The sequence below is a fragment of the Podarcis raffonei genome, chromosome 11 (assembly GCF_027172205.1).
Source record: "Podarcis raffonei isolate rPodRaf1 chromosome 11, rPodRaf1.pri, whole genome shotgun sequence".
NCBI classification, from domain to species: Eukaryota; Metazoa; Chordata; class Lepidosauria; order Squamata; family Lacertidae; genus Podarcis; species Podarcis raffonei.
Window position 1 is genome coordinate 25331419 of NC_070612.1, and position 24013 is coordinate 25355431.

The 24013-nt window shown below is 42.8% G+C and overlaps 1 protein-coding gene across 4 annotated transcripts in view; it reads left to right on the forward strand.

The window, feature by feature from the left end:
- The first annotated feature begins 117 nt into the window (after positions 1-117).
- The window catches only part of IPO11 (importin 11), a 76799-nt gene continuing 52903 nt past the window's right edge, over positions 118-24013 (forward strand). Inside the window, exons 1-7 of one of the 4 annotated variants that reach the window (XM_053408582.1) lie at positions 118-507; positions 5711-5854; positions 13045-13145; positions 16787-16859; positions 18257-18460; positions 22371-22503; positions 23584-23642. In XM_053408582.1, coding sequence (XP_053264557.1) covers positions 5717-5854; positions 13045-13145; positions 16787-16859; positions 18257-18460; positions 22371-22503; positions 23584-23642 — 708 coding nt within the window. In that variant the 5' untranslated portion in view covers positions 118-507; positions 5711-5716. Of the gene's footprint in view, positions 508-786; positions 1501-5710; positions 5855-13044; positions 13146-16786; positions 16860-18256; positions 18461-22370; positions 22504-23583; positions 23643-24013 lie in introns of those variants that run through there. The other 3 variants (XM_053408581.1, XM_053408579.1, XM_053408580.1) reach the window with 3 other exon arrangements.

Here is a 24013-nt window from a genome sequence, read left to right on the forward strand (position 1 = left end):
TTATCTACTTAGTGGCTGAACGAGACCAAGCCTTTCTGGCGACTACATTTCCCGAAAAGCCCCGCGATCAAAACTCTCCCATAGAGAGAAGGCAAATGATAGACCGTGGGAAGTAGGTCGAGAAATTGGTCCTACGCGCCTCCTTGAGACGCCACCTGGTGCTGGAGAATCAGTGGCAGAGCTTTGTGGCACCTCGAAAAACTCAGCACGTTTATTGTGGCTGAAAGCTCGGCCCACCTCCTCACTACACGTGGCTGGGGAGGGGACTGTGACGCGCACGTCAGGATCACACTTGGTGCAGGAAGTGGGCGACAGTAAATGGAAAGTTGTTGGTGATCTTTAAGGTGCCGCAAGACTTCGGGCTGGTTTTGCTGCAGCAGGCGAACAGGTTGCCCGTCTGAAACTCGGGGTGCTGGCCAAAGCCGTGAGGGATGATGATGACAGCCAGCCTGAAGAACGCCCCATAAAATGCGAGCGCCGTATAGTTCTCTCCCAAAGATATAAAGGGTAAAGAGAGACGCATTCACTTGTCTTAAATTACCGTTTCGAATAGACCTTGTTTGTTTATTAAATTTGTACACCACCCTTCACCCGAAGATCGCAAGGTGGCTTACCAGAAAAAAAGGAAAATACATACTATAATAAGTAACAATAATAATAACCCCCCCACCCGGAGTTCAAGAGGCCACAAAGATATGTAACGAAGGCAGCAGGCAAGTCTCTCTGGGGAGGGCATTCAGCACAGGGGGAGCCACTGCAGAAAAGGCCCCTCTCTGGTCCTCTGGGGGGAGGCACACGAAGAAAAGCCTCAGGTGACGATCGTAGAGTCCAGATCGCTTCATATCCGGAGAGGCGGCCTTCAGGCGAGTTTTAATTTTAATTTTCCTTCCCCCACTTAACGCCCCACGCTCGCCCGAGCAGCTGCAGGCCTCGGTAACCACGGCGACCCGAGGGAGGGGAGGGAACAGGGAAGTCGAGGGCGGCGGCGAGCCGCGATGACGTCAGTGGGCCGCGCCGCCTCGCCCTGGCACGGTGTGAGAGCCCCGGCTAGTGGCGCGAGCTTCGGAATAAGTGGGATCCGCGTGCGCGAGACCGAGATCGCGGGTAAGGAGCTCAGCCCTGGGCAGGAGGAAGCGGGGCCGCGCGCCACATACCCACAGAGAGCGAGCCTCCCCCGGCCCACCACTCCGGGCAGGTCCACCCGTTTGAGGGGGCGGCGATGGCGACGGCCGGCAGCCTGCCTGCCATGGCATCCCTCGAGGAGGCGAGGAGCCCGGAGGCTCCCAGATGCGAGTCCACTTTCCCACCCAGCTCGGGAGTCCAGAGCACTTGTTCGCCTTCAGGATCTGGAGTAGGAAAGCGGGGCTTGTGTCAGGGCTGGACATACTGGGTTGCCTATACCGGTCGACCTGTGGGGAGAAATCGGGATGGGAGTCACGACCCTGAGGCAGGGCTGCCAAGTGTGGCAGAAGAGGACACGGCCGTCGCACCTGTCCTCAGGTAGGAGCTTCTTCCGTGTCGACCTGCTGCCCTAAAGTCGTCTGGTGAATGCGGAGAGCTCCCTTGCACAGTTGGTCCGCAAAAAGGTTCGAAGAGCCTGTTGGATCTGGCCATCGGCCCATCCAGCCCGGCATCCTGTTCTCACAGTGGCAGACCAGATGCCTTTGGGAAACCCGCAAGCAGGACCAGAGCTCACAAGAGCAGCTTCCACCCCCCTCCTGCGATTTCCAGCAACCGCTGTTCTGGAATTGATGGTGGAGGCACTCCATGCATTTGTCTATTTTTTTTAAGCCATCCCAGGCCTCCTGTGGGAGAGAGTTCTGCAGTGTAACTATACACTGCATGAAGAAGTGCTTTCTGTAATCTGTCCAACGTACAGCTTCAAGGGATGTCCACAAATTCCCATGTTATGAGAGATAAAATCTTTTCTCTATCCACTTCCTCCATGCCATGCATAATTTTATAAACTTCTGTGGTGTCACTTCTCATCTTTTCTCTAAAGAGGCCCAAGCATTGCAGCCTTTCCTCACAGGGGAGGTCTTCCTTCTAGCTCAGCATTGTCTACTTTGACTGGCAGAGGTTCTCCACGGTTTCATGCAGGACCTTTGGGGGGCAAAGGGGAAGCCATAGTTCAGTAGCAGAGCATCTGCTTTGCATGCAGAAGGTCCCAGGTTCAATCCCCAGTATCGCTCACCCTGGAGAGCTGTTGCCATTCAGTGTAGGCAGCGCTGAGGCAGATGGACCAGTGGCCTGACTGTGTATAAACCAGCTTTTTATGTATCTGGAGTCAGCAGAGATTGAACCTGGTACCTTCTGCATGCAAGACTTATGCTCTACCGCTGAGCTACGGTCCTTCTCCCAAGAACCTGCAGAGTTCAGTTTCTGGGCAATGAAGGGGAGGGACTGATTTTTTTTGCAGTAGCACCTTCTCTTTGAAATCATGACCTTCCAAATTAAGGGGACATGTCCAGTGACAATACTGTTCACTGGGTCACACAGGCTTATGTGCATGGGATTGTTTCTGGAATAGACTGGGCTGCAGAAGAATAACTGTCATTGGGGAAGCAGAGCCTATTGCATTTTCAGCGGGTAGAATTGTTAAACATTTTTCGATAGACTTTCTATAAATGATGCTTTTGTGTAGTATTTTTATTACTAACATTTGCCTTTTATTCATGTGCTTTTTCCTTAAATACTAAAATGCGCATCTCAATGAATTGTTCATTAAACATTAACCAACAAGCAAACACACGTCTTCAAACATTTTATAGGGCCAGTTATGCTTCAGGAGAGTTCTACCACAGTGCAAAGCATTAATGGCATTATAGATGCAATTCAGAATTATTTACAGAACTGGGAATTTGGTCTTTTTAAAACCCTTTTTCTTTTTTGCAATTTAAAAACTGGCTAGGTTTTTTTGACAACCAAGTATACTTCAAGGGCCCCTTCTCCTGTAAGTTCTCTGTTTTCCCATTCAGCTGCTCATTTCTGAAGATTTGCTTTGCCTGAGCACTGAATTGTTATTGTTTTCTGTTAGTTATATTTCAACTTTATATTGAGGACACTCTATGATGGTAAATTTTGTCAGTGCTGCATTTTTCTTTCTCTATGAGCAAGTCCTTATTCACAGTGCAATCCTAATTATGTCTACTCAGAAGTAAGTCCTATTGAAATTAGTGGAGCTCTCTTCCAAGTAACTAGGTGTTAAGACTATACCCCAAATCACTTAAGCTGCAATCCTATCCCCACTTAACTGGGAGTGAGCCTCATTGAACTCTCTGGAACTTACTTTTCAGAAGACATTATGACTCTTAACACTAGAGACATGGTGTGCAGAACTGCAATATAATAGCACGATTGCGAACTCAGATATGTATGTGGAAAAGAGTTGTGTTTGAAATTAGCCAGGTGCCTGCATGCCAGGATGATGCCTGACATCTCCACCATCTGGGGATGCATGCATTGGATCATGACTGCTTTCACACACTATTACCGTATCCTGTAGAATTCTATCTATTATATTTTATCTGCACAATCAGAATGAATTTCAGGGACCGAAATGCTTTTTCTGTGCAGCCTGAGCAGGGGTGAGGCCAAGAGGGAGATCTCGTCATCTGGGCAGCCCAGGACCTCCATCTACACTGCCCAGGCTTGCACCCCGGGGAGGTTACTTTGCTGCTGCTAATGCAAATATTTTACTTCACTCCCTGCCCCCACTCCATTACTTTGTGTATAAGCTTAACATATTAACACCTCAAGGACAAAGCTTGTTGCTTCTGCCTCAGCCCTGAGTCTGTAAGGACAGCAGGCTGTGCTGTGTAAGTTTACACCTTTCCTTAATAAAGCACTAGAACTGGCCATTCCAGCGATTTTGACATCCTTTTGTATCCCTGCACAAACTACACACACAGGCCCTACACAACTGCAGATGTGTGCATAGTCACCTGAGAATACATCTCATTGAACTCAGTAGCACTTGCTTCAACAGTATAGAGGTATAAATAAGAAAGCTTGCATAACCTTTTGGGATAGTTTTCTGTAAATGTTTGCCTTTTGTATACTTTGTGAGCCTAGTAGGACAGTTTTGTTTGCTTCCCAGTTTACTTTTAATTATGCTAAAATTGTTTTCCCTTCTAAATTTGACGAAGTTGTATTTTTGCAATCTTGTTAATGAAACATTGAGGTTCTATTATTTCTGTTTATTTGTAATCAGATAGTTGGGTCACTGTAATTCACATTTAAAAAGGGGAAGACTTTTGAGAACAAATTTATGTTCTGTGAAAAATAACTAATTACAATTATCTGTTCAGCAGAATTGCTTTTTTGTGCCCACTGAAACAGATGCCTAAAAGAATGCAAATATGCCTGGAAAATTCCTCCTTCTGTGTGTTTAATGCTGAAGTTCTACAGTCCAGGCTTTCATTGAAACGTAGAACATTTTGAGAGCAGATTGGGAGCTGAGAAATTATAAATGGAACTACAGTTGTACCTCGGGTTACATACGCTTCAGGTTACAGACACTTCAGGTTACAGACTCTGCTAACCCAGAAATAGTGCCTCGGGTTAAGAACTTTGCTTCAGGATGAGAACAGGAATCAGGCGGCGGCAGCGGGAGGCCCCATTAGCTAAAGTGGTGCTTCAGGTTAAGAACAGTTTCAGGTTAAGAACGGACCTCCGGAACGAATTAAGTACGTAACCAGAGGTACCACTGTAGTTTCCTTAAGAAAATGGAACAGGGAAAGCATTTGATATTGTAATTGTATAAATGGGTAAAATTTCTGTTTCTTGTTTTTGGAGTTGAGGCAGCTGCTTCTGATTCTGATTTTGCTCTGTGTGTTGTGCTTTGGAGGAGAGCATTTTTTTAAAAAAAATTATTGGTATTTGTAAATGCTTTTCATATTTGTTAGCCACCTTGAACATTTCATGGAATGACAGAGAAGTGTTAAGTGGTGTAGGATGTTTCAGTGTTTCAGAGGCTTCTTGCTATGAGGGAAACTTGAATTGTTTGCTTATTTTCTCTTTAATATGTGTGACTCCAGTTCTTTAAAAATGCACGTATTATTTGTCTTTGTGGAATTAAACCAATGCCCCATCTGTACCTTACATTTAAAGCAGTATCATATATGTATCCATGGATTTCAACAAGTCTACAGTAAGCATGTCTAATGTTGACTTCCACTCTATATTCTCAGTCTTCAGGTGATATATAGTGGTTCAATTAAATATTGATTCAAAGTCTTGGGTTCGGTGAATACTTAAATTTCCAAATACAGTAACAGGTGAAGTTGCCATATGGAAACTCAGATATATAAGCTAGGCAGCAAATGGCTCCTTAAACTAGGGTTAGTCACCAAACAGGAATGTCTAGTTGCCATTTTTGGGCAAGACAACTTGAAAATTGTATTTTTCAGTATGACTTTTTGGTTCCTGAAATTTATTCTAATTGTGCAGATAAGATATCATGGATAGAATTCTACAGGATGTGTTCCTAGTGTGTGAAAACAGTCAAGATCCAGGGATCCCCAGGCATGCACCTCCAGATGGTGGAGACGTCAGGCGCTATCCTGGCACCAAGGCAGCTTCACTTGGTCGCAAGTAGTCAATAGTCAGGTGCAAATTGTGCCTGGCGAATTTTGAATGCTGCAATATAGAATAGTTAAATAGTGTATATATTTATGCCAATGGGTTTCTCTTGAAATATCTTTGGCAGATTTTCATGGATCTCAATAGTGCCAGTAGCATTGTTCTTCAGGTCTTGACCCAAGCCACCAGTCAAGATACCGTTGTGCTGAAACCAGCCGAGGAACAACTGAAACAGTGGGAGACACAACCAGGGTTCTATTCAGTATTGTTGGTAAGTCTTAAGTCATTATTGTTTCCTTTTTTCCCCTTCACTCCTCTGACTTCTTTCTTGGTCAAGATATATATTTCTCACCCCAATGTATTTATTTTTTTAAAAGGCAAAGGTGCTGTTTCTTGTAGCAATTAATCAATTTTCAGCAGAGTTTAAGCATTGGGGAAGGTAGACATTAGGGCTTATGGAAGCTATTTTGTCTTTTTACTAGAACCTCAAGGTCCACCAACTGAGATGCAGAATTTAATTATTTGTTTTTGCAGATTTACAGGATACCTGCAGTCCACTCCTGCTGATTTGGAGCATTATAAGTAACTGTTAAATGCCTGCCATTTGTGGACTGGATAGGAAGTGGGGTTAAGGCTGACACAGTCACAGGCAAGGGGGCTCGGTACTTCTCTTTCCTCTACCTCTCCATTCAATATGACACCATCCCTTCTTCCTCATCTTCAAGGCTGGGTATGTTTAACCTGGAAAAGAGGAGACCGAGAGCAGATATGATAGCCACCTCCAAATATCTTAAGGGCTGTCACATGGAATGGGGAACAAGCTTATTTTCTCCTGCTCCAGAGGTTAGGCCTCGAACCAATGGCTTCAAGTTACAAGAAAGGAGATTCCAACTAAACATATGGAAAAACTTTTTGAGAGTTAGAGCTGTTCGGCAATGAAACAGACCCCCTCGAGAGGGTGTGGACTCTCCTTCCTTGGAGGTTTTTAAGCAGAGGCTGGATGGCCAAAAGTTATGATGCTGGAAGATGAGCCCCTCAGGTCGGAAGGCGTCCAACATGCTACTGGGGAAGAGCGGAGGACAAGTACAAGTAGATCCAGAGCTGATGAAGCGGCTGGGCCAAAGCCGAAAGGACGCTCAGTTGCGGATATGCCTGGAAGCGAAAGGAAAGTCCAATGCTGTAAAGAAAAATATTGCATAGGAACCTGGAATGTAAGAACCATGAACCTGGGTAAGTTGGAGGTGGTCAAAAATGAGATGGCAAGAATAAATATTGACATCCTGGGCATCAGTGAACTAAAATGGACGGGGATGGGCGAATTCAGTTCGGATGACTATCACATCTACTACTGTGGGCAAGAAACCCGTAAAAGAAATGGAGTGGCCCTCATAGTCAACAAAAGAGTGGCAAAAGCTGTACTGGGATGCAATCTCAAAAATGATAGAATGATCTCAATACGAATCCAAGGCAGACCTTTTAACATCACAGTAATCCAAGTTTATGCACCAACTACTGGTGCTGAAGAAACTGAAATTGACCAATTCTATGAAGACTTACAACACCTTATAGAAGTGACACCAAAGAAGGATGTTCTTCTCATTATAGGGGATTGGAATGCTAAAGTAGGGAGTCAAGAGATAAAAGGAACAACTGGCAAGTTTGGCCTTGGAGATCAAAATGAAGCAGGGCAAAGGCTAATAGAGTTCTGTCAAGAGAACAAGCTGGTCATCACAAACACGCTTTTCCAACAACACAAGAGACGACTCTACACATGGACATCACCAGATGGGCAGCATCGAAATCAGATTGATTACATTCTCTGCAGCCAAAGATGGAGAAGCTCTATACAGTCAGCAAAAACAAGACCTGAAGCTGACTGTGGCTCAGATCATCAGCTTCTTATAGCAAAATTCAAGCTTAAACTGAAGAAAGTAGGAAAAACCACTGGGCCGGTAAGATACAATCTAAGTCAAATCCCTTATGAATACACAGTGGAAGTGAGGAACAGGTTTAAGGATTTAGATTTGGTGGACAGAGTGCCTGAAGAACTATGGATGGAGGCTTGTAACATTGTACAGGAGGCAGCAACGAAAATCATCCCAATGAAAAAGAAATGCAAGAAAGCAAAGTGGCTGTCCAACAAGGCCTTACAAATAGCGGGGGAGAGAAGGCAAGCAAAATGCGAGGGAGATAGTGAAAGATACAGGAAATTTAATGCAGACTTCCAAAGAATAGCAAGGAGAGACAAGAAGGCCTTCTTAAACGAGCAATGCAAAGAAATAGAGGAAAACAACAGAATGGGAAGAACCAGAGATCTGTTCAAGAAAATTGGAGATATGAAAGGAACATTTCGTACAAAGATTACCATAATAAAGGACAAAAGTGGTAAGGACCTAACAGAAGCAGAAGACATCAAGAAGAGGTGGCAAGAATACACAGAGGAATTATACCAGAAAGATATGGATGTCTTGTACACCCCAGGTAGTGTGGTTGCTGACCTTGAGCCAGACATCCTGGAAAGTGAAGTCAAATGGGCCTTAGAAAGCACTGCTAATAACAAGGCCAGTGGAAGTGATGATATTCCAGCTGAACTATTTAAAATTTTAAAAGATGATGTTGTTAAGGTGCTACACTCAATATGCCAGCAAATTTGGAAAACTCAGCAGTGGCCAGAAGATTGGAGAAGATCAGTCTACATCCCAATCCCAAAGAAGGGCAGTGCCAAAGAATGCTCCAACTACCACACAATTGCACTCATTTCACACGCTAGCAAGGTTATGCTTAAAATTCTACAAGGAAGACTCAAGCAGTATGTGGATTGAGAACTCCCAGAAGTGCAAGCTGGATTTAGAAGAGGCAGAGGAACCAGAGACCAAATTGCAAACATGCGCTGGATTATGGAGAAAGCTAGAGAGTTCCAGAAAGACATCTACTTCTGCTTCATTGACTATGCAAAAGCCTTTGACTGTGTCGACCACAGCAAACTATGGCAAGTTCTTAAAGAAATGGGAGTGCCTGGTCACCTCATCTGTCTCCTGAGAAATCTCTATGTGGGACAAGAAGCTACAGTTAGAACTGGATATGGAACAACTGATTGGTTCAAAATTGGGAAAGGAGTATGACAAGGCTGTATTTTGTCTCCCTGCTTATTTAATTTATATGCAGAATACATCATGCGAAAGGCTGGGCTGGATGAATCCTAAGCTGGAATTAAGATTGCCGGAAGAAATATCAACAACCTCAGATATGCAGATGACACAACCTTGATGGCAGAAAGTGAGGAGGAATTAAAGAACCTTTTAATGAGGGTGAAAGAGGAGAGCGCAAAATATGGTCTGAAGCTCAACATAAAAAAAACGAAGATCATGGCCACTGGTCCCATCACCTCCTGGCAAATAGAAGGCGAAGAAATGGAGGCAGTGAGAGATTTTACTTTCTTGGGCTCCATGATCACTGCAGATGGTGACAGCAGCCACGAAATTAAAAGACGCCTGCTTCTTGGGAGAAGGGCAATGACAGGCCTAGACAGCATCTTGAGAAGTAGAGACGTCACCTTGCCAACAAAGGTCCGTATAGTTAAAGCCATGGTTTTCCCAGTAGTGATGTATGGAAGTGAGAGCTGGACCATAAAGAAGGCTGATCGCCGAAGAATTGATGCTTTTGAATTATGGTGCTGGAGAAGACTTTGAGAGTCCCATGGACTGCAAGAAGATCAAACGCATCCATTCTTAAGGAAATCAGCCCTGAGTGCTCACTGGAAGGACAGATCCTGAAGCTGAGGCTCCAGTACTTTGGCCACCTCATGAGAAGAGAAGACTCCCTGGAGAAGACACTGATGCTGGGAAAGATGGAGGGCACAAGGAGAAGGGGGCGACAGAGGACGAGATGGTTGGATAGTGTTTTCGAGGTTACCAGCATGAGTTTGACCAAACTGCGGGAGGTAGTGGAGGACAGAGGTGCCTGGCGTGCTCTGGTCCATGGGGTCACGAAGAGTCGGACACGACTAAACGACTAAACAACAACAACAACGGATGGCCATCTGTCATTGGTGCATTAGCTGAGATTCCTGCAATTCAGTGGGTTGGAGTGGATGAGCCTTGGGTGCCTTCCAACTCTTACGATGCTATGATTCATTGATAAGACTTACATGGGCCTTGAAGCTAAGAAACAAGAGGGTGGGTAACAGTGCAATTCTGTACATGTTTACACATAAGCAAGTCCCCGTGCCTTCAGTGGGGCTTACTGCCAGGCAAGTGTGCATAGAATTGTGGCTCAGTACATATTGACATTATTTCTACATATATCTATTATATCTATATATAATGCTTGGGCCTCACTCATTCACTGACAGAGATATCAAAGGGGGGATAATTTTAAGTCTGAAAACAGTATCTTTCTTTTACGCCCCTTGAAATTCAGAATACACCTGCCTCATCTAGGGATCAGCAGTGAGCATGTCCAGGCAGACCTGAAATAGAACATTGGGCTTCAGAAGTTCAGCAGATGCGGTGTTGATTGAAATCGGCATGAATAGCAAGTGGCGTAGTGGCTCCGCTTGCATGTAAAACTAAACCACAACTTATGGTTTATTAGACAATGCTTTGTGGGCTAATGCACAAAGTCTGAGCTTTCCAGCTTCACTCCTCTGTTCTGTAAGTGGGTCCACAGACCATGTAGAGGGTACCTTAGTGTTGCATCAAAACTTAGGCTCCTGGCTTGCTTTGCCCTGACACATCGTTATAGCTAAGCCAGTGTCAAGGCCATGGCTTCAAGTTGGCTTGCAGCTGCAGTTCGTTTGCCAAAGCAAACTGTGGTCTCAGGTTCAGACATAATGCTGAGTTCAGCTCTTTTGGAAAGGAGGAGGGAAGCAGAAGTATTTGGCTGCTTGCACAGCCTTCGCCTACCTGGTGCCCTCCAGCTGTTTTGGACTACAACTTCCATCAGCCTCAGCTAACACGGGTGTCCTAGCTGGGACTGATGGGAGTTGTAGTCCAAAACTGCTGGAGGGCACTAGGTTGGCAGATCCTGTCTTAGCATTATGTGCAAACATGACCAGTCTTTCCTGCATATTTAGATACTCCTTGTGTGAAGCAAAAACCGAAAATGAGGAAGGAAGCACACTTGCTTTTCTAGTTTACATCTGACCTAAGTCCTTTCCAGCAAATAAGGGAATTTATTCGTTTCCAATTAACAAAGCTGAATTTGCCCTCAAACCTTAAAATTTGAATGTCTTTCTACCTCTTCTAATTAAGAGCAGCCCCAAGGCTACTTATGTTAATTCATTTAATTGAATAAGAATTTAACGTGGCTCACATTTCATAAGATGGAAACAGAGTTTGGACAGATGATTTATTGATGTGATAGCTGATGGCGTGGAATATTAATTTTTAGCAATGTTATATAAAAGACAGAATTTAGAATCATACACCTCATTGCGTACAGACATAATGATAAACTGCTGGTGCATGCTGCTCTCTTGCTCCTTGAAAATTGGATATAAATAAACAAGGAAGTCTTGACTTTACATTGCATCCAAACCAGGGATTGTGGCTTGTTTCTGCCTAACAATCCCCCATTCACTAGTCATCCTTAAGCCATGTTGCTTTAATGGATTCTGACTTGTTAGTATACTATGATCTTTATTTAGGTACAATAGGTAGCCAAGTCTTCATGGTTTGTTATTCCCACTCATACCAGGGGAAGAGTGAGAGCAATTGGGCAGCATATACTAATGTGTTGCTTGATTATAGTTAACCAAAACTCAGAAGCCCTAGCATATTTTAAGTGTTAACTTGGTCTCTGTGTGCAAGAATCCTAATGTTAGCAATGCTCTCCTTAATTCTGTTAAAATTTCGTTAGGCAAATTGATGAAATGGATGGTGGCGATCTCAGCCCTACTCAGTTACTAATTACTGAGTGCTATGAGCTTTCTTACATTGGGACGCTGGTGGCGCTGTGGGTAAAACCTCAGTGCCTAGGACTTGCTGATCGTATGGTCAGCGGTTCGAATCTCCGCGGCGGGGTGAGCTCCCGTCTTTCGGTCCCAGCTCCTGCCCACCTAGCAGTTCGAAAGCACGCCTAAGTGCAAGCAGATAAATAGGTACCGCTTTATATCGGGAAGGTAAACGGCGTTTCCATGCGCTGCACTGGTGCTGGCTCGCCAGAGCAGCTTCGTCACGTTGGCCACGTGACCCGGAAGTGTCTCCGGACAGCGCTGGCCCCCGGCCTCTTAAGTGAGATGGGCGCACAACCCTAGAGTCGGACACGACTGGCCCGTACGGGCAGGGGTACCTTTACCTTTACCTTTACCTTATGAGCTTTCTTACAAGCCAGGATCTTAACTTCAAACCATGGTTTAAGATCCTGGCTTGTTCAGGAGCAAGTAACCATAGTTTCCCGGTTTGAATGAAACATGAAACTGTGGTTAATAAGAGACTTCCCAGTTTAATGATAACTGTGCTGAAGGGGCGGTGTGAGAAAGAGAGCTTAATATGCCAAGGTACTGTAGCCTGAAGCAGGACTCTGAATTTGTTTAACAAAGCTTGCTCATTTTGCTGAATAATGTCTATGTTCTCTCCTTTTGATGTGCAGACTAAAGGTCTTTTGATAATTCTGCCTTCTGATTTGAAAGTGCTGAATATTGGGCCTATTTTTGCCACATTTGATAGGAATTTATTTGCGGTTGCTTGTATGAGATCTGGGGTATGTTTCCATCCTTCTCATGTGTGTTTATATAGTGGATGGATGCATAGGCTGCATCTACACTGCTGTGTCTTCAAAAGCCAACAGGCAGCTAGTGCTTCACTGCAGAGCTTACAGCCTGGGAAAATTCCACTTCACACTGAGATGCTTGTAGTTGATCTAGTTTTTGGGATTAGTCCAGTGTTGTGTCCATTAAAACATGATGGCCGGGAGAGAACATAAACCAGCTTGTTGATGATGTTGAATGAGGAAGGAAATGAAAGTGTTGGCCTTATTGCTTTGGCAACATCCAGTATGAATTGGTTTCCATTATAGAGTCCCCCCAGCCCTTTTAAATGCCACTGCAGTAGATTGGATATTAATTACAGTAGGCATCTGTAATATGAGTGAGGAATGAGGCAGAGACTGGGGCTCTCCATTGTTTTCCCCAGCCTATGCCATGTTCTCAGACATTCTCTTCCCAGAGGTATTGAGTGGCTTATAGCAACTTAAATAAAATAAAATAAAATACAGTGCTTAAACTCTGCATATTCTTCTGCTGGGGGTCAGGCTAAAAAGTAAAAGCAGATTATGTATTTCCTGGTCAAAGATTGACTAAATTCACATTATATCCAATATTGCTTTTATTAAAACCTTATTTTCTGTTAACACAGTTTAGTATAATATGGAGGCTTCCAACCATTATGCCATTCTCCAGTGCTAAAATGATGTGTACTATAGAGAGAGAGTGCTATGTTTAACTCTCTACTTCTCTTCCAGAATATCTTCACAAATCACACCTTGGATGTAAATGTGAGGTGGTTAGCTGTGCTTTACTTCAAAAATGGAATTGACCGCTATTGGAGACGTGTGGCACCACAGTAAGGAACACATTCACTTTGCTCTTATTTTGCTATATATATTCTTTTAAAAGTTGCAGTTATGAGAAACGTTTGTGGTTCAGACCAGATTGAAGACTTTATATCAGGGGTCGGCAACCTAACGCCCATAGGCCGGTAGCAGCCCCCGGGGCTTGTCTATCCAGCCCACGGTGACCCCTGCAGTCCCCCGCCGCCTGCTCTTACTGGCGCGGTGTGGTGCAGGGACCGACTTCCGGGTTGATGGCGCCTGTGCACGGGCGCTCCTCTGACCTGGATGTGAGCCAGAAATAGCATGTGTGCACGCGTGCAGGATGGAGAAGCGCCCGTGCACATGTGCGCACGCTATTTCTGGTGCACATCTGGGTCAGAGGAGCGCCAGAAATAGTGTGTGCGCACGGGCACTCCTCCGACCCAGAAGAGTGCGCGTGCACACACGCTCCAGCCCATCCTCCGATGGATGGAACGTGGGCCGGCCCATCATTTGGTAAGCTTGCCAACCCCTGCTTTATATCCTATCCTGTATATCCCTTTATGCAGTTTACCAAGGGAGAGATTCCTCTATTCACTTCAGAATTCTCTAGCTCTTTCTGTTCTGAACCGGTGTTAAGACTTGTGTGGAGATCAATGGCTGACAATAATTAGGGCTTGCTTTTACAAAGGGTTTGGACACCAACTTCAAACCCAAGTTAACAATAAGCTCTGGTTACGACTGCACTGATGCAAGCCTGTGCCATGTTTAATACAGGGGTAGGGGCAGGGGAAAATTGCTGCAGAGACATTAGGCAAATGCCATCATTATATTCTTTTAGATATTCGTTGAAAACTTTTCTGTTTTGGCAATCCTATGATTTTATTGCTTATATATTTTTCTTAAAGTTTCATTGATTTTTATCTGTGTTTTTAATGATTATGTATCTTTGCTTTAAATTGCTTTGTGGATGTTAACCATTTTTTCCCTGCAATTGTATTTGTATGCTGTTTGGAGAATTCTTTGATGAAGTAGTTTTTACATTTTATTAATAAATGAAAATTAGCTTCTCCTGTTTTTTTTTTTACATCCTTGTTTTCATCAGTTCCTATAACTTTAGGTTGGTATCTTTCATAGGACTAAATATTTAATGCAACTTCATGCACTTTTAACTTAATTTGTGACATGTATATGGGGGAAATATGTTAGTAGAAGAATTCTGAGATTTTCTGAAGGTAGTTCTAGAACTTGGTGCAAATATATTTTATTACTACATAGAATTTATTTATCTTATTTCATGGGTTTAGATAGCTTCACAAATGTTATCTAAGTAATCAGATTTTTTTAGTGGTGGAGGAAAATGGCTAAATTATAAACCTGATTGTGTGACACTCCTGTGTGGGGAATAAAGATCACTTCTACATTCCTGCAGATGTCAGTATTGCATCACATGAGCAGCTTCCAAAAGGCTTCTTTGTTTTTGTTTTTCCATTTTCAATATCCACATAAACCCTTATGCTTTAAGTACTTTAGCAAATATTGCACCTGGTTATACCTGTAAGGTGAATGTATCCTTTTCCATTTTCTGTTGTGTTATGCATTTTCACAGTTGGAAAAATGTTCCACTTGCCTAAAAAGTGACAAATCTCTTAATTCCCCATGGTCTTCCACAAATGTATTTATACATGGCACAGAAACATTTCTTAATGCTAACATTTAAATATGACCCCTAATGCTAGTTAAATTCCTAAAATACTTTGATGGTTTTTGAAAGCTTGGTTTCTTAGCTACGATCCTGAGAAAAATTAAGGGGAGAGCCACATAGAGTGGAAGTTTCTTTCTCAATAGCAGCTACGCCTTATTCCACGTTGCCATCTGATTTTAAAATTCATCTGAGTCTTTTGTGCGAAAGTTTGCAGACATAGCCCAGGAAAGAAAGAGAGACTGGCCTCTTGAATAATTAAGCTTTTTATCAACTTCATTATGTTACAGATTACTGATAAAATGTAAAACTTTTCAACTGTCTCTTCAGTTAATCAAACAATCATATTATTTGTATGTGGCCTTTCCAAAGTTAAAAGCAGGCTCAAAGTGGCTTACAACATATAAACAATAACAGTGGTACCTCAGTTTTCTAATGTAATCCATTCTGGAAGACTGTTTGAGTTCCGAAACATTCGAAAACCGAAACTCAATAACCGACAGCTAGGCTTCAGGATCTCGCACACAGCGGAAGCCGTGTTTCCTGTTTGACTTCAGAGACGTGTTTGAAAACCAAAGCATTTACTTCCGGGTTTACAGCATTGAGAGTTCCGAAATGTTTGTCAATGGAGACATTCAAAAACCGAGGTACCACTGTACATAACTACAAACATAACATAGTCATAACCGAAACTTCAAAAATACATAACCAAAGTGAACAATTTCTACATCAATAATAAGTTCCAAAATAAAGATTCAGCTTTTATTCTCACTTGCTGACCTATATGAGCAAAGCAAGCGGAACCTGTGCATTCCTCCTTGGGTATCATACAGTTGGATCCGAAGGTATCTTCCACTTCCGCAAAGCCATTTCCGAGCTTAGGGAGGAGAGGGGGTTGCGGGTTAACCCCTCCCACACATGCGGGGGCTGGCCTTTTGCCCCCGTGAGAACAGGGAATCCCCGGGCGTGCCTTCGACCCTGCCCGCCAATCGGTGGGCTGGGGAGGCGGGGCCTAGCCTATTTAAGGCCAGGCACGCCCGGGGACCGCCCTCTTTCCCCTTTCCAGCTGAGCGTTTTTTTCCCATCCCACCCACCCTTTAGGCTTAGCTAGCTATGACCTTGCTATGGACTCCGGTTGGTCGCCGCAAGGGGCCTGGTAGGAATTTTTCCAATTTGGCGCACTTCTTGCCTTTTGGTTTTTTTGCCTACCTCGTAGCAAACGTCACAACTTTCGCGGTATTGGCGGTTAGGCATTGGCAGGGGGTTGAATTGTTATGCAAATGAATGGGGGGAAGGAAGCACCATCACCTTCCCCCAATGAAAAGGGTAGTCCGGTAGAGGACTCCGGGGGGCGTTGCCTTGTCCGAAACCTAGGGAGGTAAGGGCCTCCGGCACGCCCCCGAGCGGTGACACCCGTGGGATCCTAGTTGGCGTACTTCAACAGGACTCCCACGGCTTGTGGATAACCCTTCCCGGTCTCCATGCCGGGTAGTCGATAGGAGCCAATGCCTAAGGCCAATACCTTTCAATTCTGCAATCAATAAAGTTGTGGCCTTTTTATGCCCGTTAACCTTAAATAATGTGTCCAGTGTCTTCATTTCACATGGGGGAGGGGACTTGCCACACAAGGACTGTTTTACTCTTGCTGCTATTCCAGGAGAAAAGTGGAACTACACCCAACTTATTTTCTTCAGCTTGAGCAGGAAACATGTAAGAACTGCAGTGGAACCTCTTGCGTCAACACTTATGCAAGCTCTTGTACAAGTCTGCAGAATAGTGCTAATAGCTATTTTCTTTCAGCACATGGTTCTTTGGATCCAATCTGTAGACTTTAGGCTTGTCTCAAACATTACTAGAAAACATGTGTCATTCTTCCAGTATTCTTGCTAAGTAGAAGAAACTCTCAAAACGTTTAGATAGTAAGAAATGAGAAGTTGCATCTATTATGTGTATTTATTTCTTTAAAAACAGTGCTCTTTCAGAAGAGGAGAAATCTACATTACGTGCAGGGCTTATTGCCAATTTCAATGAGCCAATAAATCAGGTTAGTGATTATTACAAGAAAAAAATTCATATTAACACTCTAAGGCTGTATCTTGTAATTTTAAAGTTTAACATTAGAATTAAGTGGTTTTGGGATTATTATTATTTTTATAAAAGAAGCCTATTAAATGAAGAAATAATTCCTGCTAAATCTCAGAGAGATGAAATTATTAATGGTGGTAGATTAGCAGAGCCGGCAAGTGTATCCATTGTGCATGAGAAGACAAGTCAGAGATTTGTAAGGTTAATCATTTTTACTCTTCGTTTTCTGTTCCTAATTTTCAGTAGAATTGTCGGCAGAACAAAAGCTTAGCATCTAAGTGGCTTATTTGCAGGATGACAGCCTACTTTTATCAGATTTATCACCTGATCTGAGAAAGCGGTAGCTGTCAGGTGTTAGGTGCAATTCTGGACAATTAAATGTGGGACAACACAGCCTTATCTGTGGGGTGAGATGGGCAAGATGATAAAGTGTTCAAGCTGGAGATAGTTGAGTGTGAAGTTTGTTGGAGCAAAGATAGGCAAGAGTCTTGTGGACCTTTAAAGACTCTTACAGAAAAGGCAACCAAAATTATTAAGGGGGTGGGGCAGTTCCCTTATGAGGAAAGGTTACAAAATTTGGGGCTTTTCAGTTTTGAGAAAAGTCATGTAAGAGGCAACATAAGAAAAGTATATACAATTATTCATGGTGTACAGAAAGTGGGTAGAGATAAGTTCTTATAATGCTACAACTCATGGACATTCCCTGAAGCTGAGTGTTTGAGGTTTGTCTATGTAGATAAATTGTGGAATTTACTCCCACAAGAATAGTGATTGCCAGCGGCTTAGATGGCTTTTAAATTCATGGAGGATAAGATTACTGGTGGCTACTAGCCCTGAAGGCTATGTTCTACCTCCACAGTCAGAGGCAATATGCCTCTGAATATCATTTTTGGGGGGAATCACAGGTCTGGAGAGTGCTGTTGTGCTCAGGCTTCCCATAGGCACTTGGTTGACCACTGACTGTGAAAGCAGGATGCTGGACTCAATAGACTTTACAGATGAGGAAGGAAAAAATCCAATGAGCTGGGGAGACCCAAAAGACCCCATGAGGACTGAGCATGCTCAGTGGCCATAGAATACTGACAGATTTCTGGTACAGTGGAAATAGCAAACTGGATCAGAGCGGGAAAGGAATGACTGATTGGAAAAGTGAACGGGAACATTCCTTGTTCTTAAATCTTAAATTTTGAATTGAGTTAATTTATCAGCTTTGCAAAATGTTGGCTGAAATTTCATCAGATGTGTGAGGCTATTTAAAATGGAAACCAGTCACTTTAACCAGGACTGACTCCCTTTTGGATTGTGGCCATCATGCGCCTGCTGTCTTAACTGTATTTCCTTTGGTTGCCTTTGCAGATTGCCACTCAGATTTCTGTGTTGATTGCCAAAGTCGCGAGGCTGGATTGCCCTAGGCAGTGGCCAGAACTTATTCCCACTCTTGTCGAATCTGTTAAAATTCAAGATGATCTTCGACAGCACAGAGCTCTACTTACCTTCTACCACGTCACAAAGACTTTGGCATCTAAACGGCTTGCTGCAGATAGAAAACTTTTCTATGATGTAAGTATCCCTTCCAATAATGCAGTCTTTGAGTCAGATTAGGTTCTCCTATCAGGCATGCTATTTCATTTCTTCTGATCCCCGCATTTTAGAAGAGAGTAATATGACAGCCGCATGCAACTGGGAACACAGGAAGCTGCTGCCCAAGGGAACTCCAGTTTGAAAGTATTTCTTTTTAACCTTTGTTGTAGTTGATGACAGCCTGCTGGCAAAACGTGTCATTTTGATCAAGCGCTTCTTTACAGCACAATATCGGGCAACTCAGTCAATTTAATGTAATGTTTCCCAGTCTCCTGACCACGATGAAAAGATCCAACCTCCTCCTCTACTGTTGAATCCCCCTACTTCCTCGTGGACCAGGGTTCAAATCTCCACAGCCATGAAGCTCTGTGGGTGATCTTGGGCCAGTCATTGTCTCTCAACTTTACCTACCACACAGGATTGTGAGGATAAAATGGGTTGAAGGAGATATAAATGTAACAAATAAATAAAATTGTGTCTGCACCTTGGTTAACGTAAACCAGCAGCTAGCTATAAACCATCATTTGAAACCAGCTTCAAACTATCATTTTCTGTTCCACTGTTAAGTTTTTCCCCTTACTGCAGACATAATGCCATGGTTGCTGTAATAATAATAATAATAATAATAATAATAATAATAATAATAATAATAATATATTATTTATACCCTGCCTATCTGGCTGGGTTTCCCCAGCCACTCTGGGTGGCTTCCAGCAAACACTAAAACACAGTAACGCATTAAACATTAAAAGCCTCCCTAAACAGGGCTGCCTTTAGATGGCTTCTAAAAGTTTGGTAGATATTTTTCTCTTTGACATCTGGTGGGAGGGCATTCCACAGGGCGGGTGCCACTACCGAGAAGGCCCTCTGCCTGGTTCCCTGTAACTTGGCTTCTCGCAGTGAGGGAACCGTCAGAAGGCCCTCGGCGCTGGACTTCAGTGTCCGGGCAGAATGATGGAGGTGGAGACACTCCTTCAGATATACTGGACCAAGGCCGTTTAGGGCTTTAAAAGGAAAAGGCTGTTGAAATGGAATTGGGAGGAGACGGCGCACAAAACCCTCAGTGCGCTTTACAATTGCTGCTAAGAGAAATGGGAAGGCATGCATTATTTCAGGGTAGGGGTGAATGTATTTGGATTTTATTCGTTATGTATGTAAGGACGCACCCTTTTCTTTCTAATACACCTGGTGTTTCTTAACTAGAAAAGCTGCCTAAAACATTTTAAATGAATAGCTAAATAAATCGTCTTCAGATCTTGAACTTCATACACACCATACATTTAAAGAACATTCTCTCGCCTCAAGAATCCTGGGAACCAGCTTGTTAAGGGTGTTGGAAATTTGTGGCTCTGTAAGGGGTAAACTACAGTTTACAGGATTTCTAACAGGGTGTGTGTGTTTTAAATGTGTGGTGTGTATTCAACCAAAGCACACATCTTACTTTGCAGGCAGTCCTCAGTCATGGTTTAGATTCAGATGCAGCATAACTAAGGAAAACAAGCCAGGTTTAAATATTCTTACACACATCATACTAGTAAAGGTGATCTTTTTCTATTTAATAGAAACTGTGACATGGATCTGAATTAAGCATTAATAGTTATGATATTGTATGAGAGCTTATGATCCTGTTCTGTTACTTGGGGACTAAAACAAGCGTTTTCTCTGGCTTTATATTTCTTTAACTGTACTTTTTTGAAATGATAAACCCCATGCAAGAAGCTTAATTTTGATGAGCCCAACACAAAGGTTTACAGTGGGAATACATAAACTTTTTTAAGGGCAGTGATATTGAACAGTCTGGAGCACAATGTACAGGACAGCAGGTGGGGCTTCCTCGCATGAGAGGGTGTGTGTAGAATCTTTGATATGTAGAAAGCATGCTGATATTCCTGCAGAAAAAAAAGAAAACCAATCTATTTTCTGGAAAAGCAATTGCATTTTAAGACAAATTGGGTTATGTCTGAAACAAAAGTACTTGCACAACATTTTTTTTAATTTACAGCCATCTGTCTCCATCTTGCAGTGTTCTGAGGGAAGTTTAATTAATTTGAATTTTGCTTAGCTGTGTTTCTGTCATTATCATAGTTTTAACACAATGCTTATACCCAGAATATTTTTTCAGCTTGTTTAAGGACAAGCTTGTACTTTGTCGTGTACATTTTGCTAATCACTACAGCTGTTTTCATAGTACAGCATATAGGCTCATCTTCAGAAATGTATATGTTAACGTCTGAGTTCTGTGTGTGTCATTGTGTACATTACTGAAATCTTAACGGCAAAGGCCCAGTTCAGATAATCATAGCTTAGATGATTGAGAACCATGTGTTCACCTTTCCTCCTTCATATGTGACAGGACAGAGCAAGCCACAACTTCGTGTCACAAACCATGGTTAGCCTTGCACTTCCATACTCCTCATCACCACCCCTTTGCAGGTTAGACAGCGGAGCTTTCACTTTTAGAACAAGCCACGGTGGCACAAAACTCAAGGAACTGTGGATTGTTCTGATCAAGTACAGTTAAAACAAAACAGAATATCAAGTTTGATCCTGATACTGTTTTAACTGATGATGTTTAGAACAAATCTCAACTCCCTGAATTCATGTTGTTGTTGTTTAGTCGTTTAGTCGTGTCCAACTCTTCGTGACTCCATGGACCAGAGCATGCCAGGCACTCCTGTCTTCCACTGCCTCCCGCAGTTTGGTCAAACTCATGCTGGTAGCTTCGAGAACACTATCCAACCATCTTGTCCTCTGTCATCCCCTTCTCCTTGTGCCCTCCATTTTCCCCAACATCAGGGTCTTTTCCAGGGAGTCTTCTCTTCTCATGAGGTGGCCAAAGTATTGGAGCCTCAGCTTCAGGATCTGTCCTTCCAGTGAGCACTCAGGGCTGATTTCCTTCAGAATGGAGAGGTTTGATCTTCTTGCAGTCCATGGGACTCTCAAGAGTTCATATGTGAGTCAAAATTGTGGTTTGCTTTAAAACTGCAATTGGAACCTTTCACTCTCCTCTTACCTGCAGAGGAGTAGGGAAGGGGGAGTGTTAAAGGCCAAGGCTCACCATGGTTCATTGCTGATCATCAAAACCACATGGTTTATGATGATCTGAACTGGGACAAAGTCTGCCAGTGAGTTTAGTAAAATGCCATACTCAGTAGAAGTATTCACATACACTGATGTTTGTCTCAATTCTGTTGAAAAGGAAACATTTTCTCTCTCAGTGTGAGACTGGATGTGGCTAGATTTTATTTGCTTTGTGCATAGGAATATGCATAATTTTCTTCGGCTTGTTTCAGATTAAGAACAAACTGAGTGTTCCATATTTATGTAAAAGCTCCAAATGTTCAACCATTGTTAAGTGATTGGAATTGATTCTCATCACAACCATGTTTCGCATTCCACTTTTGGGATCTGGTTAGTTTCAACAGTGGTTAAGATAGGTAGTTCCCTTAAAGGCATAGAGGAGACTTTAGTGAGAAGAAAGGAGCACATGATCTATGGATCCTTAATTATATTTCGAGACCAGAACTGTTTTATTTTTAAAAATATTTATTTCTGATATTTATAAACTGCTTTTCACCATAGATGATTTTCCATCACCGTAAAAAAATACACTATTAAGAGCAGTTTCAGTTAAAACAGTCATGAGTGAAGCTGTATTCCAAAATACACTTATTAAAAAGTAAACGCCTTTGAGCTCACTGAAACTTATTGTACTTTGCATTGTGCTGCTGTGTCCTAATAAATCCATTGGAACAAGTTAGTCTTGACTACCTTAAACGCCATTACTTTCTATGGGATTTAGGCATGATTAATATAGTTGGATTGGTTCACTGTGTTCCATTAACAAGAACTATTTTGACTAGTAATTTATTTATTTTTTACATTGCAGTTAGCTTCTGGAATTTACAGCTTTACCTGTTCCCTGTGGAATCACCATACAGATACATTCCTTCAGCAGATTTGTACTAAAGATGAAACTGCTATGAGCAACTCACTAGAAAGAACTCTTTTATCACTGAAAGGTAATTAACAAAATGTGTCAGATCAGTATGAATGTGCACAGTAAGGTGGGCTTTCAAATTTTCTACTAATGGAGTAAGACATTCTGTGTCTTCAGAGAGTTGCATTTGCATGGGGATCATAAGAGATTTTATTTTATTGGTGTCATTCACTGGTTGCTGAGGGGTATGCAAAATTCTTTCCAGCACTTGGTGCTTTTCTAGACTGGTCTCGGAATACAGATTTATGTTAATTTTGAAAGCTCATGATTCCTAAGAGCATTTTGTATGTCTCTCCTACAGTGCCAGGTAAAATTGAGCCATTCATATTTTATACTGGTAGGATGTTCCATCCAAACACTCTTTGTTCCAAACTGCACATTCATTATATTCTTGGCACTCTTTGCTTCAACTTGCATACATGTTTTGTCTTGAGCCGCAGCTTATAATAAAAATATTGAAAGAGCATATTGGATTCCTGCTTTAAGACATGGAAGTGTGGGTGAAAAGATTGTATTCGCTCTTGTGGTGTGCCAGTGTGGTGTGCCAGTGTGGTGTAGTGGATAAGAGCGGTAGATTCGTAATCTGGGGAACCGGGTTCGCATCTCCACTCCTCCACATGCAGCTGCTGGGTGACCTTGGGCTAGTCACACTTCTCTGAAGTCTCTCAGCCCAGCTTACCTCACAGAGTGTTTGTTGTGGGAGAGGAAGGGAAAGGAGAATGTTAGCCGCTTTGAGACTCCTTCGGGTAGTGATAAAGCAGGATATCAAATCCAAGCTCCTCCTCTTCTTCTTCTTCTTCTTGAAACAGCAACCAAAATATTCTGTGACCCTTTGGAACTGGTTTTGTTAGATTTTCTTTCTTTTATCTGCTGCTGGTTTTACTCATTAGTGGAATATTAACAATGTCATGATAGAGTGAGAAGCCAAATGTTTAAAACTTCCAGTTTATTTGATTATTATTTTTTAAAGAAATGTTTGATATTTTAAGAAATGGAAACATTTTGCTGCAGTGGTTGTTCACTGTGTTGGCTATTAGACCATGAGTGGCTTTCATGGGAGTAGTAATATTTTATGGGGCAGTAACATTACTTCATTTTTCAGTGCTTCGTAAATTGACTGTTCATGGGTTTGTGGAACCTCATCGGAACGTAGAGGTGATGGTAAGCAAGGCGGATCCTTTATTTTTATAAGTATATTGGGCCTCGCCCCTTCTTTCCCATTATGATTAAAATTTCATCTTCAAACTGCGACAGCGTTAATATTACAATGGATGTCTAGAAAAGATTTGTCTGACCAGAAGTTAGGAATTGATACTTGTACGTGTGCCCCTTGGACGCCTGGCCATGCAGGTTTAGAATCAGCGTAGCATATTGTGAAAGGGACGCAGGTGGCGCTGTGGTCTAAACCACTGAGCCTCTTGGGCTTGCCGATCAGAAGATTGGCGGTTCAAATCCCCCCGACGGGGTGAGCTCCCGTTGCTCGGTCCCTGCTCCTGCCAACCTAGCACGTCAAAGTGCAAGTAGATAAACAG